The 12,186-nt window shown below is 36.6% G+C and overlaps 2 protein-coding genes across 2 annotated transcripts in view; one reads left to right on the top strand and one right to left on the bottom strand.

Annotated features, from left to right (window-relative positions):
* LOC136799051 (1-phosphatidylinositol 4,5-bisphosphate phosphodiesterase gamma-1-like) overlaps positions 1 to 12,186 on the bottom strand; it is a 52,561-nt gene that overhangs the window by 14,572 nt on the left and 25,803 nt on the right. Inside the window, exons 18-25 of the mRNA XM_067055730.1 lie at positions 11,981 to 12,103; positions 11,426 to 11,460; positions 9,832 to 9,957; positions 9,233 to 9,413; positions 8,217 to 8,239; positions 7,654 to 7,794; positions 428 to 584; positions 98 to 118 (exon numbers count right to left, since the gene is read on the bottom strand). Of these exons, the coding sequence (XP_066911831.1) occupies positions 98 to 118; positions 428 to 584; positions 7,654 to 7,794; positions 8,217 to 8,239; positions 9,233 to 9,413; positions 9,832 to 9,957; positions 11,426 to 11,460; positions 11,981 to 12,103 (807 nt within the window). The remainder of the gene's footprint in view (positions 1 to 97; positions 119 to 427; positions 585 to 7,653; positions 7,795 to 8,216; positions 8,240 to 9,232; positions 9,414 to 9,831; positions 9,958 to 11,425; positions 11,461 to 11,980; positions 12,104 to 12,186) is intronic.
* Positions 1,751 to 6,195, top strand: LOC136799049 (interaptin-like). Its single transcript, XM_067055728.1, has 4 exons — positions 1,751 to 2,130; positions 2,770 to 4,281; positions 5,240 to 5,553; positions 5,892 to 6,195. The coding sequence occupies exons 1-4, from the start codon at positions 1,855 to 1,857 to the stop codon at positions 6,082 to 6,084; spliced, it is 2,295 nt and encodes a 764-aa protein (XP_066911829.1). The 5' UTR covers positions 1,751 to 1,854; the 3' UTR covers positions 6,085 to 6,195.

Genomic DNA, 12,186 nt, shown 5'->3' with positions numbered 1-12,186 from the left:
GGCCACCCTAATTTAGATCCATAAAAATTTAACAAATATTATAAAGATTGTGAAAATCTTGAAACTGTCTCTAAACCTCAATGGAAAGTATACTCACGATGCCAAGCTCCTTGACGACCTGAAAATGAAAAAAAACAACATGTTTTTGATTTTAGATTCCGTCCTTTACGAACGAACGGACTAACCAAAGGATGATTGAAGACCCATTAGTGTTAAGCGCTTGGTCAATGATAAGAAAAAATTTCAAAAAATATATTGGAGCCTGCATAATTAAAACATGCACGGAGAATACGAATTTGTTTTAATAAAATTTCGAGTTATGGAGCGAGTAAGGTTTATAAGGCATAACTGAAGGGACAGGAAAACGAGTTCGAGTTATAGAGGTTCGAGTTAAAGAGCCTCCACTGTAAAAGTAAATCATACCAACCTCTTGATTGCAAGGAAATTTCAGTTTGGTTTGACGATAAAGTGCAAATTTTTCATAATGTGAGATCAGTTCAACCAGACTTTCAAAGGGTGCTGATCCAATCATAAATAAACGGCCTTCTTTTTTGATGACGCAATGTTTAATACTTCCAGCAGTCCTAAAAACAGATCAATGAATAATATTCGATATCAGGAAGGATTTTGCAATGGTTCAGGATTGATGAGAGGTAAAACCCCCCCCGGGGTACTAGGTTTGTGAGATGACGGGTATGTCCGAGCCAAAGTTCGAAAATCGACCCTAAGAGAAACTTTTTTTTGACGCTTTTGCCAACACTAGAGAGACTATTTCCGCTAAATTTCAGCCAAAATCTTAGTCCAAATTTCATGAATTTATTACCCTTTGAGGGAATTGATTTTTGAATTTCGTGATTTTGGAACCCTTTTCGTAATTTTGGAACTCAATTGCTTTTTAATGATCTTTAATTTTCTCGGGGCAAAAAATAACTTCGCAATTTAACAATCTGCGGATTAAAACCACAAACCATTTGAATTTGTCCCACTGTGACTTTTTCCCTAATAAGGAATTTTGGCAAAATTGTGAAAATCAATTTAGAAGAACGAGTTATTTCTAGGTCCTAACCATAGCGGGCAGAGGGGTATCAAGCCCCCCCCCCCTTAAAAATGGCACCCCCCTCTTTTAGCTCAACCCCCTCTTAAAAATGAAAATTCTTCAACCCCCCGTCTTTTTATTCAACCCCCTCTTTTTCCCAGGTTTAAGTTCAACCCCCCTCTTTTTTTTTACCTTTGTGAAATAAGTGGTGGAAAAACAAAAGCAGCTGTCTTGGAAAGGTTGAAAAAGCAACATACTCCATAAAGAGTTGCAGAAACAGAGTTTTTGCTTCATTCAAATGAATGGAAATATAATAATTGTTGAGAAATTTAAAAATGAATGGAAAACACTCTTTTGCAAATTGCCAAATCTTCCAAGCCCCCCTTTAAAAAATTAACCCCCCTCTTTTTGTCCAAGCCACCCCTTTTATTTGAAATTTTCACAAGCCCCCCTTCTTTTAAATTCAGTAAAATTCTCAAACCCCCCTTTTTAAAGGGGGGGGGTGCCCACTATGCTAACGTAGAGCTAAACTAGAAAGGTTTATTTTTATTTTTTGTTAATTTCTGATCCCAATACGATATTAAAGATGCTTCCCCTAATAAAAACAAGTAAGCGTGGGCGGCCGGCAATCCTTCATCAGAATGACAGATTAAGAAAGTCGTCATTATGACGCCAGTTTACGTTGAATTTTTTGACGTCAAATATCATTTTAAAAAAGTGATCTTTAAACACCGAACGAAAAACAGGTTCATTTAAAAATTTCATTGTGAATTGAATAGACGTGTAAAACATTTATCGACGAAAATATTTTTTGAAAGATGTGGTGGCGCGCTACATCATTGATGACAGAAGATGTAAAGAAACCTTCGGAAGCAAGACTTCCAAAGGGGTTCTATCGTGGTGGAAATCCAATCCAGGGTTCTCAATCAGGCCGTGGAAATAAACCAAGCCGAAATTCAGAAGCTGGAGAGTTGTGTGAGACTGATAGAACGTTAATCAGTTACAAGGATGTTACTCTTCCTGACAAACTTTACGGTGGCCGAAACAGACAGTCATGCATTGTTACTGATGATAAAGAATTACTTCGAAGAAAGGTTAGTTTCTATAATCACACTTTTCTTTGGTATCGGGAAGTGAAGAATAATTCTAACTCGAATCTTCTCATCTTCTACCCCTGCTGAAGAAAGGCCAACCAATTTCATAAGAATTTTCTTACATCTGACACATTAAGTTGACACAACCTTTCGGCTTTAAGAAGAAAGTAAAAAATTCTTGTAAAACTGTCGTTGTATCCTGGACCATGTTTATACGCTTTTTGTAAAGAGTTTTAATCAGCATTTGGTGCCGTAGTATAGTGGTAGTCGACCTTGGCTTCTGTGCAGGCGGCCAGGGTTTGATTCCCACTCACGGCAGTTCACTTGGCAAGTGAACGTTCCTTCGCCCGGGTCAACCCATGCCATGTGAGGGGAATTGGGTAGTCAGTTCAAGGTGCGGACGGGACGCTCATTAGTAAGCGGCTATAGTTGCGAGAATAGGCCTCTAAAGCCTCCTGCAACTCAACCAAATAGAAATAGAAATTGAAGTGACTCTTATATTAACCCATATAAACACTGATGCATTTCGTTACCCCCGACTAAAACAAGAAGGGCGAGGCCTCAGGTTAAGTAAAAGTCTTTTCTACGGGCTAATTCATCCGAAAATTCTGACTTAAATATTTTTCACATCGGTTATAGATTATAAAGGAGTTGAACGCCGGCCCACTGGAATTCGGCATTGCGATAAAAACAAGAGAGAGTGAAGCCAATACAAAAGCAAAAGGAAGTGTAGACATTTCTAAACAAAATAAAACAGCTCTTTTGGAAGAACTTCGTAAAATGGAAGGTGACTACAGTAAAATAAAAGTTGACTACGAGAACTTGGAAAATAGAAACACGGTAGCTGAAACTGAAATCCGGCGATTATCTTTGATTAAAGAAGAATCCGATCTTGTACATCGTGAAGAGGCGGATGCTTTGCGCAACACGATCGAGGGTTTGAATGAACAATTAGCAATGGCCCGTAAAGAGGTTGAAGAGATGGGCGTTGATATCAAGGATTGCGTGGCCCATACTACGTCGCAGTTGAAACAACACTTTGACGTGTTATTGGCCGAAGCAAAAGAACACAACCAAGTCCTTCTAGCAGAAAAGGAGGCTAAAATCTGTGAGAAGGACGCTGAGGTCTGCGAAATAAAGAAATATTTTGAGAGGGAGTTAGATGCCGTGAAAGAACAAGGGGCGAGACGTATAGAAAGAATGCTTTCTATTGAGAAAGAAAAATCGGAGATGGATCAAAAAACTATTCAAGAGCTTCGTAAAAGTTTGGACGCCGAACAGAAATTACTGCTTAATACACAACACTCTGCACAGCAACAAACTGAAAAAATCAATGCCCAGGCCACTCAGCTCGTAGAATTGAATGACAAGAAAGCTGTCATTAAGAAGAAACTGTTTAAGGCTACTAAAGAGATAAAGGAAGCTAACGAAAAGGTGGCCCATGGCCGAGAAGAGTTTAAAAAACAACAACAGGATGATGAGCTGGATGATCTGAAGGCGATGAATGAGAAATTGATAAAGGATAACGAGGAAGAGCGTAAGAAACATATTGAAGAACTGACACGAAAAGAAAGCGAGTTGGTTAAGACGTGCGATAGCTTCAAAGAACAAATGAACGTTAAGGAACAAAATGTGGGATTGCTAAAGGCAGAGAATGATGCATTGAAATTAGCGCAAGTCGAATCTGAATCAACACATGCAGCAGAGATGGCAAAAAAGAATGAGGCATTGCTCTGTGCGAAAAACGCACACATGGATGAGATTAGTGAAGCCAAGGAACAGATTGACCAGTTCAAAAAAGAAGCCAGCCAGTTGGATTTGATGCACCAGAAGGCATTGGCTGCAAAAGATGGCAACCTTAAAGAATCTCAATTGACGATTGGTAACTTACAAAAAGAAAAAGCAATTTGCGAGAAGAAACTAGACAGCGCATCGAACAGTGTTCTCCGTTTGGAGAAGAGACTAAACCAACGCGAAGTCGAGATTCGTGCTCGTTTGGAAGATATTTCCGTACAAAAGAAGAAAGAAAATACGGACCGAGCTACTATCGAAAAACAAAAGGTCTCAATGGAGAAAATGCAGAACGATTTGAAACGTGAAAAGAAGAGAATCGAATCTTTGATCCGTGAACGCAATGCTTACAGAGAAGAGGTGAGATTTCAATATTTTATTGCAATAAATTGACATCGATCAGTATCCAATTAAAATAAATTTTTGGGAGCTCTCTAAAGGGATGTGTGAAAACATAACAATGTGACGAATATGCAATCTCAAAATCGTAAGAACCGTGTTCGTCTAAAAGGGTTAGGAATGACAACAAAGTTGCGTGATTGTGCGCACAACAAGATTCTTGTTGTAGAATTTTACGCGGGAGGACTATTTTTCTCAGATGCGTAATTTCCAAGCGCTTTTAGAGGTTGACCGTGCGCGTAAAAAAATTATGAACAGCTGTTATCAGGTTAGGTTGCAGGAGTCGTTGAGATAATATTCGCTGATCTGAGCCGATCCCTTTTTGTTGGAATTCGAATAATCCTTTACAACTCCCAATACGAGAAAAAAATTATAAGTGTAAGAATGATACAGTAAAACCTCCAATTAACGGACACTCTAAAAGGCGGACACCTCTGATTAGCGGACAATTTCATTTTCCCCGGACGTTTCCTAGTCAAATCCTCATAAAAAGTCTCTAAAAGGCGGACACTCAATTAGCGGACCCTCTGATTAGCGGACAATTTTTTTGCACGAAATGGCCAAAACCCCTATTTTAGCTCTCCAATTAGCGGACATTGAATATCAAACGGGTCATAGACGTCCAAAATCGGAAAAAAATTTTTAGATATTTTTATTTCAAGCAGAGCTCCGAAATTAAAAGTTTCTAAAAGGCGGACACTTCTAATTAGCGGACACTAACCCTTTCCCCGATGGTGTCCGCTAATTAGAGGTTCCACTGTAGATCGACATCAATCATGGGTTTTACCCCATAGAAAAGCTATTTTTTAGGCAACGAGTAATATTTATTTTAAATATTTAGTAAAGGAAAGCCGTAAAAGACTTCAAAAAGGTTCTCGATTGTGTGATCGTTATCAGAATTTTAAATACTTCTTTTCAGGCTCACACGAATGGTATAAAGAAGATTGAAGCTTACAAAAAGCTTGAGTCCACCAAAGAACACTTGCAAACGGTGAAGAAAGAATATGAGTATAAAATTGCTCAAATGCAACCTATGCAAAAGACAGAGGCAGTGGGCAAGCAAAAGCAAAGGAAACGCAAGAGAAAATCAAAACAGGCTGTTTCCAACGACATCGAAGCACCAACTGTTCCTGCACCTAACAAAGAGCTTCCAAAGCTACAAGAAGCAAAGGATAACAATCCGAACCAGGTTAGCAATGGCAAGATCAAGAAAGTCGCTAAAGTACAAAAAAGGTAATTGAAACTATACGTTTTTTCATAAGGACAAACTATATAAGAACATAAGGCTTCGATGGACAAAATGTTAAAAACATTTCAAAGAACATCTTAAGGCTTTGTGGACTCAAAAACATCCGATTTCTTAGGAAAATGAGGTGAAAATGTTCATCCTAAGGCTTCAAAAATTACGTATGTTCTTATAAAAAACAACGTGTAATCAGTAATAGGAACTTGGATTACTTCAGTTCACTTGTTTCCTCTCATCTGCTTCAAGACATTTTCCAATTAATATTAATAGCCCTTGCCAGTTTAGTTTCTTTTCCTTAAACATCGCTACTGCTGATTTTATATAGTTCTCCACAACGAAAAAGTCCATCAAGAGCATCAAAAGACGTTGTAAGCACATCAGCCGTTATTTTCGACCAACATGATAACGAAAGACCCTGGGGTGTATATGACGTTTCACTTGTCACCTTTTGTATCGGAATATGGTTTCTTCTCATCAAGGTCTGCAGCATTTTCACCAACGATGATTCACTCTGGTAGTGACGTCATCACCAAATTATACGTATACCTTTGTAAATAATTTTCTCATCCTGGATTCTTTATATTACTTTTTACCACTTTTTTATATATAAATTATTTTCTAAAAATTAACCCAAAAAAACTTAAAACACTAATTGTTTCTTGTTTTTATCATCAGTCCAGGCTCCACCTTGCGGTGCGTTATTCGGTGTTCTGCCGCATGTTTTTCCGGCGGCGGCAGCTCTCCCACTGCCCCAGCGGTCCGGTTTTCCATCGTTCATTCTCCAAAAAATAAATATCCGAGGTGTTACTTTTTACATTTGATCCACTAGTTCTATTGGTAAGAAACTTTAGAGACAAAATTAAATTTTTTCGGAAAAGTGAAAAACGCGTAAAAAGGGTTATTAAAGTCCGTTTGCTTTAAGAATGAGATATTGTTGTTTTACCTGCAATTTTCCAACAAATGGTTATGTACCGTTGAAAAGATAATTTAGAGCACTTGAATTTTTTTGCAAAAAACTATTGTAACAATTTTGGAAAATGTAAATGAAAAATTAAGAAGAAAGATTTTTCGGAGGTAGAAACTTCATTCTTTGTACATAGGTACTTCCTTCGGGTAGGGCTAACAACGAAGCAGGACAACCCTCACTTCGCAGATGAAGTTCAGTATCGCACGAGAAATAACTGATCTGGCATTGTACGTTCGAACGCGGTGGTGTACGGTCATGCTTTTGATATACTGACGTGTCTTATTAAAAAGGGCGTCTGAAATTTTTTGCTCAATCTTTTTGCTTGGCTATTGTTTTTTTTATTTGCTGTTGTTTTTTGATTTTCTGTTGCTTTTTGGCTTGGTTTATTGATTTCTTCTGGTTTAATTGTTAATATGAGTCAAAAGACAAGAAGGTCAACTGAACTTGGTAAGATTATAGAAGAAATAATGAACAACAGACTTGAAAACTTGGCCACAAGGATGCTGTTGCTGAGACCAAAGGTATTTTTAATAAGATCAATGAAAACATTCCTAATCAGGATTTTAAGAAGATTGCCTCACCTGAGTCTGTGAATCACGAGGAGACAATTTCATTCCTTGAACAAAATTTAATTTCAACTAAACTAACCTTGAACTAAAAATCCTTCAAGACAAAAATGCTGTTTTGAGTATCACAGTTGACTTTCTGACTAATAAGCAACATGCTGAATGGACCTACCATATAATATAGCTACTTAGACGTACAAGCTTTCGCGAGCAGAAACTTTCGCGAGGTCAAAAAATCGCGAAATCCACGACATTTACTTTCGCGAATTTGAGGAAAATATGTTTTTCGCGAGCATAAACTTTCGCGAATCGTAGGATAAAAATGAGAATTTTTGAATAAAAATTACCTTAAAAGTGGAAAATATTCCTTAAATCCGCTAAAGACGGTTGCTATTTGACTTAAAAAGGCATTAAAGGATAATAATATGCCAAAAATTTTGATATTTATTACGATTTCGAGGTTTTATAGATTTCCAACTTTTTTGAGAACTTTTCGCGAGCATAAACTTTCGCGAATTTCCCTGGAGACCGGCCTTTAAAAAGTGCATAGCTACCTGAATGAGATGGCGTAAGAATCACTATCAGGATCTAATTCGTTCGAACCCATCCTTTTGCGGACCAAGAAGTAACCATCTTTGCGCATGCGTTTTAACATATCCTCTGCTTGTTGGCGCGTCAAATTGTCATGGTACCAACTAAAAGTAAATGTATTATTTGAAAATGAGTGTTTCTTTATCGCAGGGAACGAGATGACGTTTTTACAAGCTCTTATTTGATTTGGTTGGTCGTTAATCAGTAATAAAACAATTTTGCTACTTTTTCTAAAGAACGCGTCATTTTTATTACTTCAAATGACCAATTATTAAAGTATTTTATAAAAACCCCATCTCATCTGGAAATTCGAAAAGGGGCCCTTGGTTCGTGGCGATGGCGTCTTAGACCATTCGATAGTCATTCTCTCCCTTCTATACTTCTTAGATTGACTAAGTAATATTCTTTCCATTTTTATTTTATTTCTGCCAATAGCAAACAAAGGAAACGAAAACATTGATTTTTTCAAAGTTTCCCTACTACCCTGAATTGCAAGATTTATCAGAAATGAAAATAATGAACTTACGGTTTACCAATATGAGCGTTTGGCTAGAAATGAAAATAAAATGAAAACATTTCATATGAGATACTGGTGTTCGTTGCGAAGGTAAGAGAAGAGACGGGCATGTCTATGAACGGGTACGGGGACTTACAATTATTCCAGGAGGTACAAAGCATTTTATCCTTTTTTCTGATTCAACAAGTTGCAGTTAGGATCACAAAATCGGAAGAGTATTGAAAAAATATTGTCATAGTACCGACTAACCTTTCGAGGATAACTTAAGAGTCACAGGTAAACCTAAGCAAAATGATCAGTGGTTTCAATTAGCATTTCGTTTCATGGAATACATTTCAATTAAGCCTCAATTTACGTTTGGGCTATTTTGAAATATTTTAAACTTGTAAAATTTTTATTTTCTCCATTTGCTCTAAAATCTAATAGAGCAGTATTATAAAGAAAATTGAATAAAATTCTTATCTTAAGCTCAGAGTTTCAAATTTCACTGAAGATAGACCTTTTCATAAGTTACGTCACGAACATCACTTGCCTCGTATTCGTACACAATATTACCATGGTGATTATGTCCGTTGAGACATTAAATAATTTTTTTTATGAACAGAAAGTAGTTTTAATAAAATCTGCTGAGATTTAATCACCAGAGCAATAATTTCAAAACGAGGCAAGTGATGTTCGTAACGTAATTTATGAAAAGGTTTATTGGCGTAGAGGCGCCATGAAACTGAGACCAAAAACGAGAATTATAGTAAACTCTCAATAGAAATGATATTTTTGAGTAAACTTTCACGATTATTAACCAAATCACTATATCATACTACAGTTAATTCTCTCCAATTCGATCTTCAAGGGGCCAGGAATTTTCTTCGAATTAGAGAAAGATTCGAAATACAAAGAGTAATTTATTCTACTTTCCCGGTGAGAGACCAACATTTAACTTCGTATTACATAAAGATTCGAATAACAGAGGTTCGAATAAGAGAGAGAGAATTGACTGTAAAGTATGTACAACAAAAATCTCTCACCTGTGGGATCGGTTCGTTCAGTGTCATTTCGAATTGATCAGAGCGTAATGGATTCAATTGGTAATGATTGATTAAACTCCACAAGTTATCAAAACTCTTTTGACCAACCAAGAAATATTTGGTGGAACCATCTTGCGTTTGACGTAACTTGATTCGACAATGTTGTACTTTGTTCTGTCTCCTGCATGATGAAATAATGGATGGTGAAATCATAGCGTCTGAACTCCCCCATTTTTATTTCACCCCCCCCCTCCCCCCTATATATTGGACCCCCTCTTAAAAAGTTTAAGTGACCTCAAAAGAAATCGGTAAACGAAAGGACAATTTACGACCCTCCATGAACCGAATACACAAATGAACCCTTAAAGATTGTTTTCAATTATACAAGGAAGGAATGCCGTCAAACTGTTTGAAGTTTACATTCTCATAAACAAAGAATTCTGACGTTATTATCTTTAAACAACCGGGTCAATAGGTGTATTCTGGTATGTCCTTGTTCATAGAAAAAAGCAAAGCGTGCATCAAAAACATAGCCCAAGAAAATACGAAAAACAATTGGTCCTCGTCCCCTCAAACACGGCCGACCGAGTTGAACTTACCAGAAGGAGAGTGAGAAATCTCCAACGAACATATTACTCGGCCGTACAAGAAATGAACCGTCGCCTTTTTGATATTCCCGAAGTAGTTTTTCAGCCTCCACACGAGATATATTACGATGAAACCACCTGTTAAGAACAAAAGTATGAAGATCATTGGTCTAAATAACAGATGTGTCTAAAATGGGTTATCGAGGTTTTTTTATGTCCTATGTATAACCTCCAACTTGTCTTACACATCTACCCTGCATATCCACTATCGAAAAAGAGAAACTTTTTTAAATGATTGACTTATATCTTTGTCTTATTTAATATGCACCTGCACCAGTAGAGCAGATAAAAGGAAAATAATTTGGAAGTGACTATATTATCAAGGCATGGACTAAAATTTTCCTGACCTACCTTATCGGGGAAAACTTCGTCGGGGAAAAGTGACGAAATTTTGGCCAAGTGACGAAAATTTTCCCCGGCCTTAATGCGTCTACCAACTACCAGCAAGTGACGAATATTTTTCCCCGGCGAAAATTTTCCTCGACGAAGTTTTCCCCGATAAGGTATTTAACATTAAAGATCGTCGCATCAAAATAAGAAAGCCTTAAGTCCATTTTTTCAAAAATTGAGTTATGACCATACCGATGCTTTACACCCCATTTTTTATCGAATTTTTGGCTTAAATCCATCAAAAACCAACCTAAAGTGGCCTAATTTTAAGTTTTTTGAAAAATAAGAATTTTTATTTTTGAAATTTTCTCAAGTTAAGAAAGTCTTAAGTCCATTGTCATTTTAGTTGGACTTTAGGACCTTTTAGATTAAGGTTTTAGTTAAAGAGTTCAAAAAAGTTAAGAAAGTTTAAAGCAAGAAAGTCTTAAGTCCATTTTGGAGTTAAGACACTTTTTCACTGGAAATTTTTCAAATTTTCAGTTTTAATCAAGGAAATTTACATAGAAAAAAAGGTTTAAGTCCATTCTCGAAAAACATGCTATGAAGAAGCATTCATATCTCCGCAATGGTATAAGTGACAATGTTGATACTTTAGAACTTGAAAGATCTTTCTTCATTTATATTCATATCAAAAAAGCAGCTAGCTAGCCCAACATGGTCAAAAATGGCAGCCATTTCAAACCTTTAAACTTGATTTTCTCAAAACTACAAAAATGGACTTAAGGCTTTCTTATTTTGATGCGACGAGATACTAATTCTGAAAACTAGTGTCTGGGAAAATGATTTTTCTATAAAGCTAACCTTAAATTTTGAGATTGACAAACCGCTGAAATTTGGCAAACCGCGAAAATTTGAGCCGACGAAATACAATTGTTTCCACAATATTATCGAAAAATTTGAAAAATCCCTAGGGAAATGAAAGAAATTTATCCAAAAAAGGGCAAAACCACGAAAATTAAAACCTGCAAAAGGCAATTATCCGGTTTTTTTCTTTTTTTGGAACGGGAATATTAGTTCTCGCGAAAATTAGTTCCAATAAGGTAGATAAAGTGTTGACCAATCTTAATTTTTTTCACCAACGGAAAATTAACATCATCGGATTGAGACGGACCTTTTAAAACCTTTAAAAGGAATATTATAAGAGTAAAAGGCATACTTTTCGGAGAAGTGTAGTTCGTCTTCATTTCCATCCTACAAAAAAAAAGAGAAATGAAAATCCTTTCAACTGTGTGCTTTCTTGTGAGTAGACTAAGTACTAGTCGTTTCAAAAGTACTTTAGGTGCTATTTTTGTTTATATTAGGGGGTGGCAAACCCTTAGGAAAAAAACCGTTCGCGAAAAACTCTTAAATACTTCATTCTTTGAAATGGACCAGGTTTGGTTGAGTCGCATAAAAAATGCCACGGGTCCTAAAGGTTTGCCCCCTACTATTGTGGCGCTTTATTGCATTTTTTAGTCAGAAGTCTACGATCGCTTATCCGACCGGCACGGCGTAACGGGTACGGCAGGTACGGCGGCCGCTGTACCAGATTTTCACTAAAAAAACGAAATTTTCCTCTTCGTCGGTAAAATCGCTATAAAATTGCTCAAATTTCCTCATTCACCGCACCAGATATAAAAAGCTTCTGTTGTGCCTGTCCGAGCCACATTGATGAGTCATGGGAAGGACAAATATACAAAAAAATAGATAATTATGCAAAAAAATAATATACTTTATTTTGCTCTTGTGTTTCAACAATTTCATCTTCATCTTCATCATCTTGTGTAGTGGTCTCTTGTTCAAATGAATAATGAATAGATGTTTCTGTCAACACAAACAAATGTTTGTTCCATTTCTATGCAAAAAAAAGAAGAAGAAAAAAAAAGGTTCAAACCTGTGGGGATAGGTACATGTTTTTTTTCTATAAGCAAAACATTT

Source organism: Clytia hemisphaerica, unplaced genomic scaffold, assembly GCF_902728285.1.
Source record: "Clytia hemisphaerica strain Z4C2 unplaced genomic scaffold, Clytia hemisphaerica genome assembly, whole genome shotgun sequence".
Classification (NCBI taxonomy): domain Eukaryota; kingdom Metazoa; phylum Cnidaria; class Hydrozoa; order Leptothecata; family Clytiidae; genus Clytia; species Clytia hemisphaerica.
Note: the sequence above shows the minus strand (reverse complement) of the source record. Positions and strands in the feature narration are given on the sequence as shown.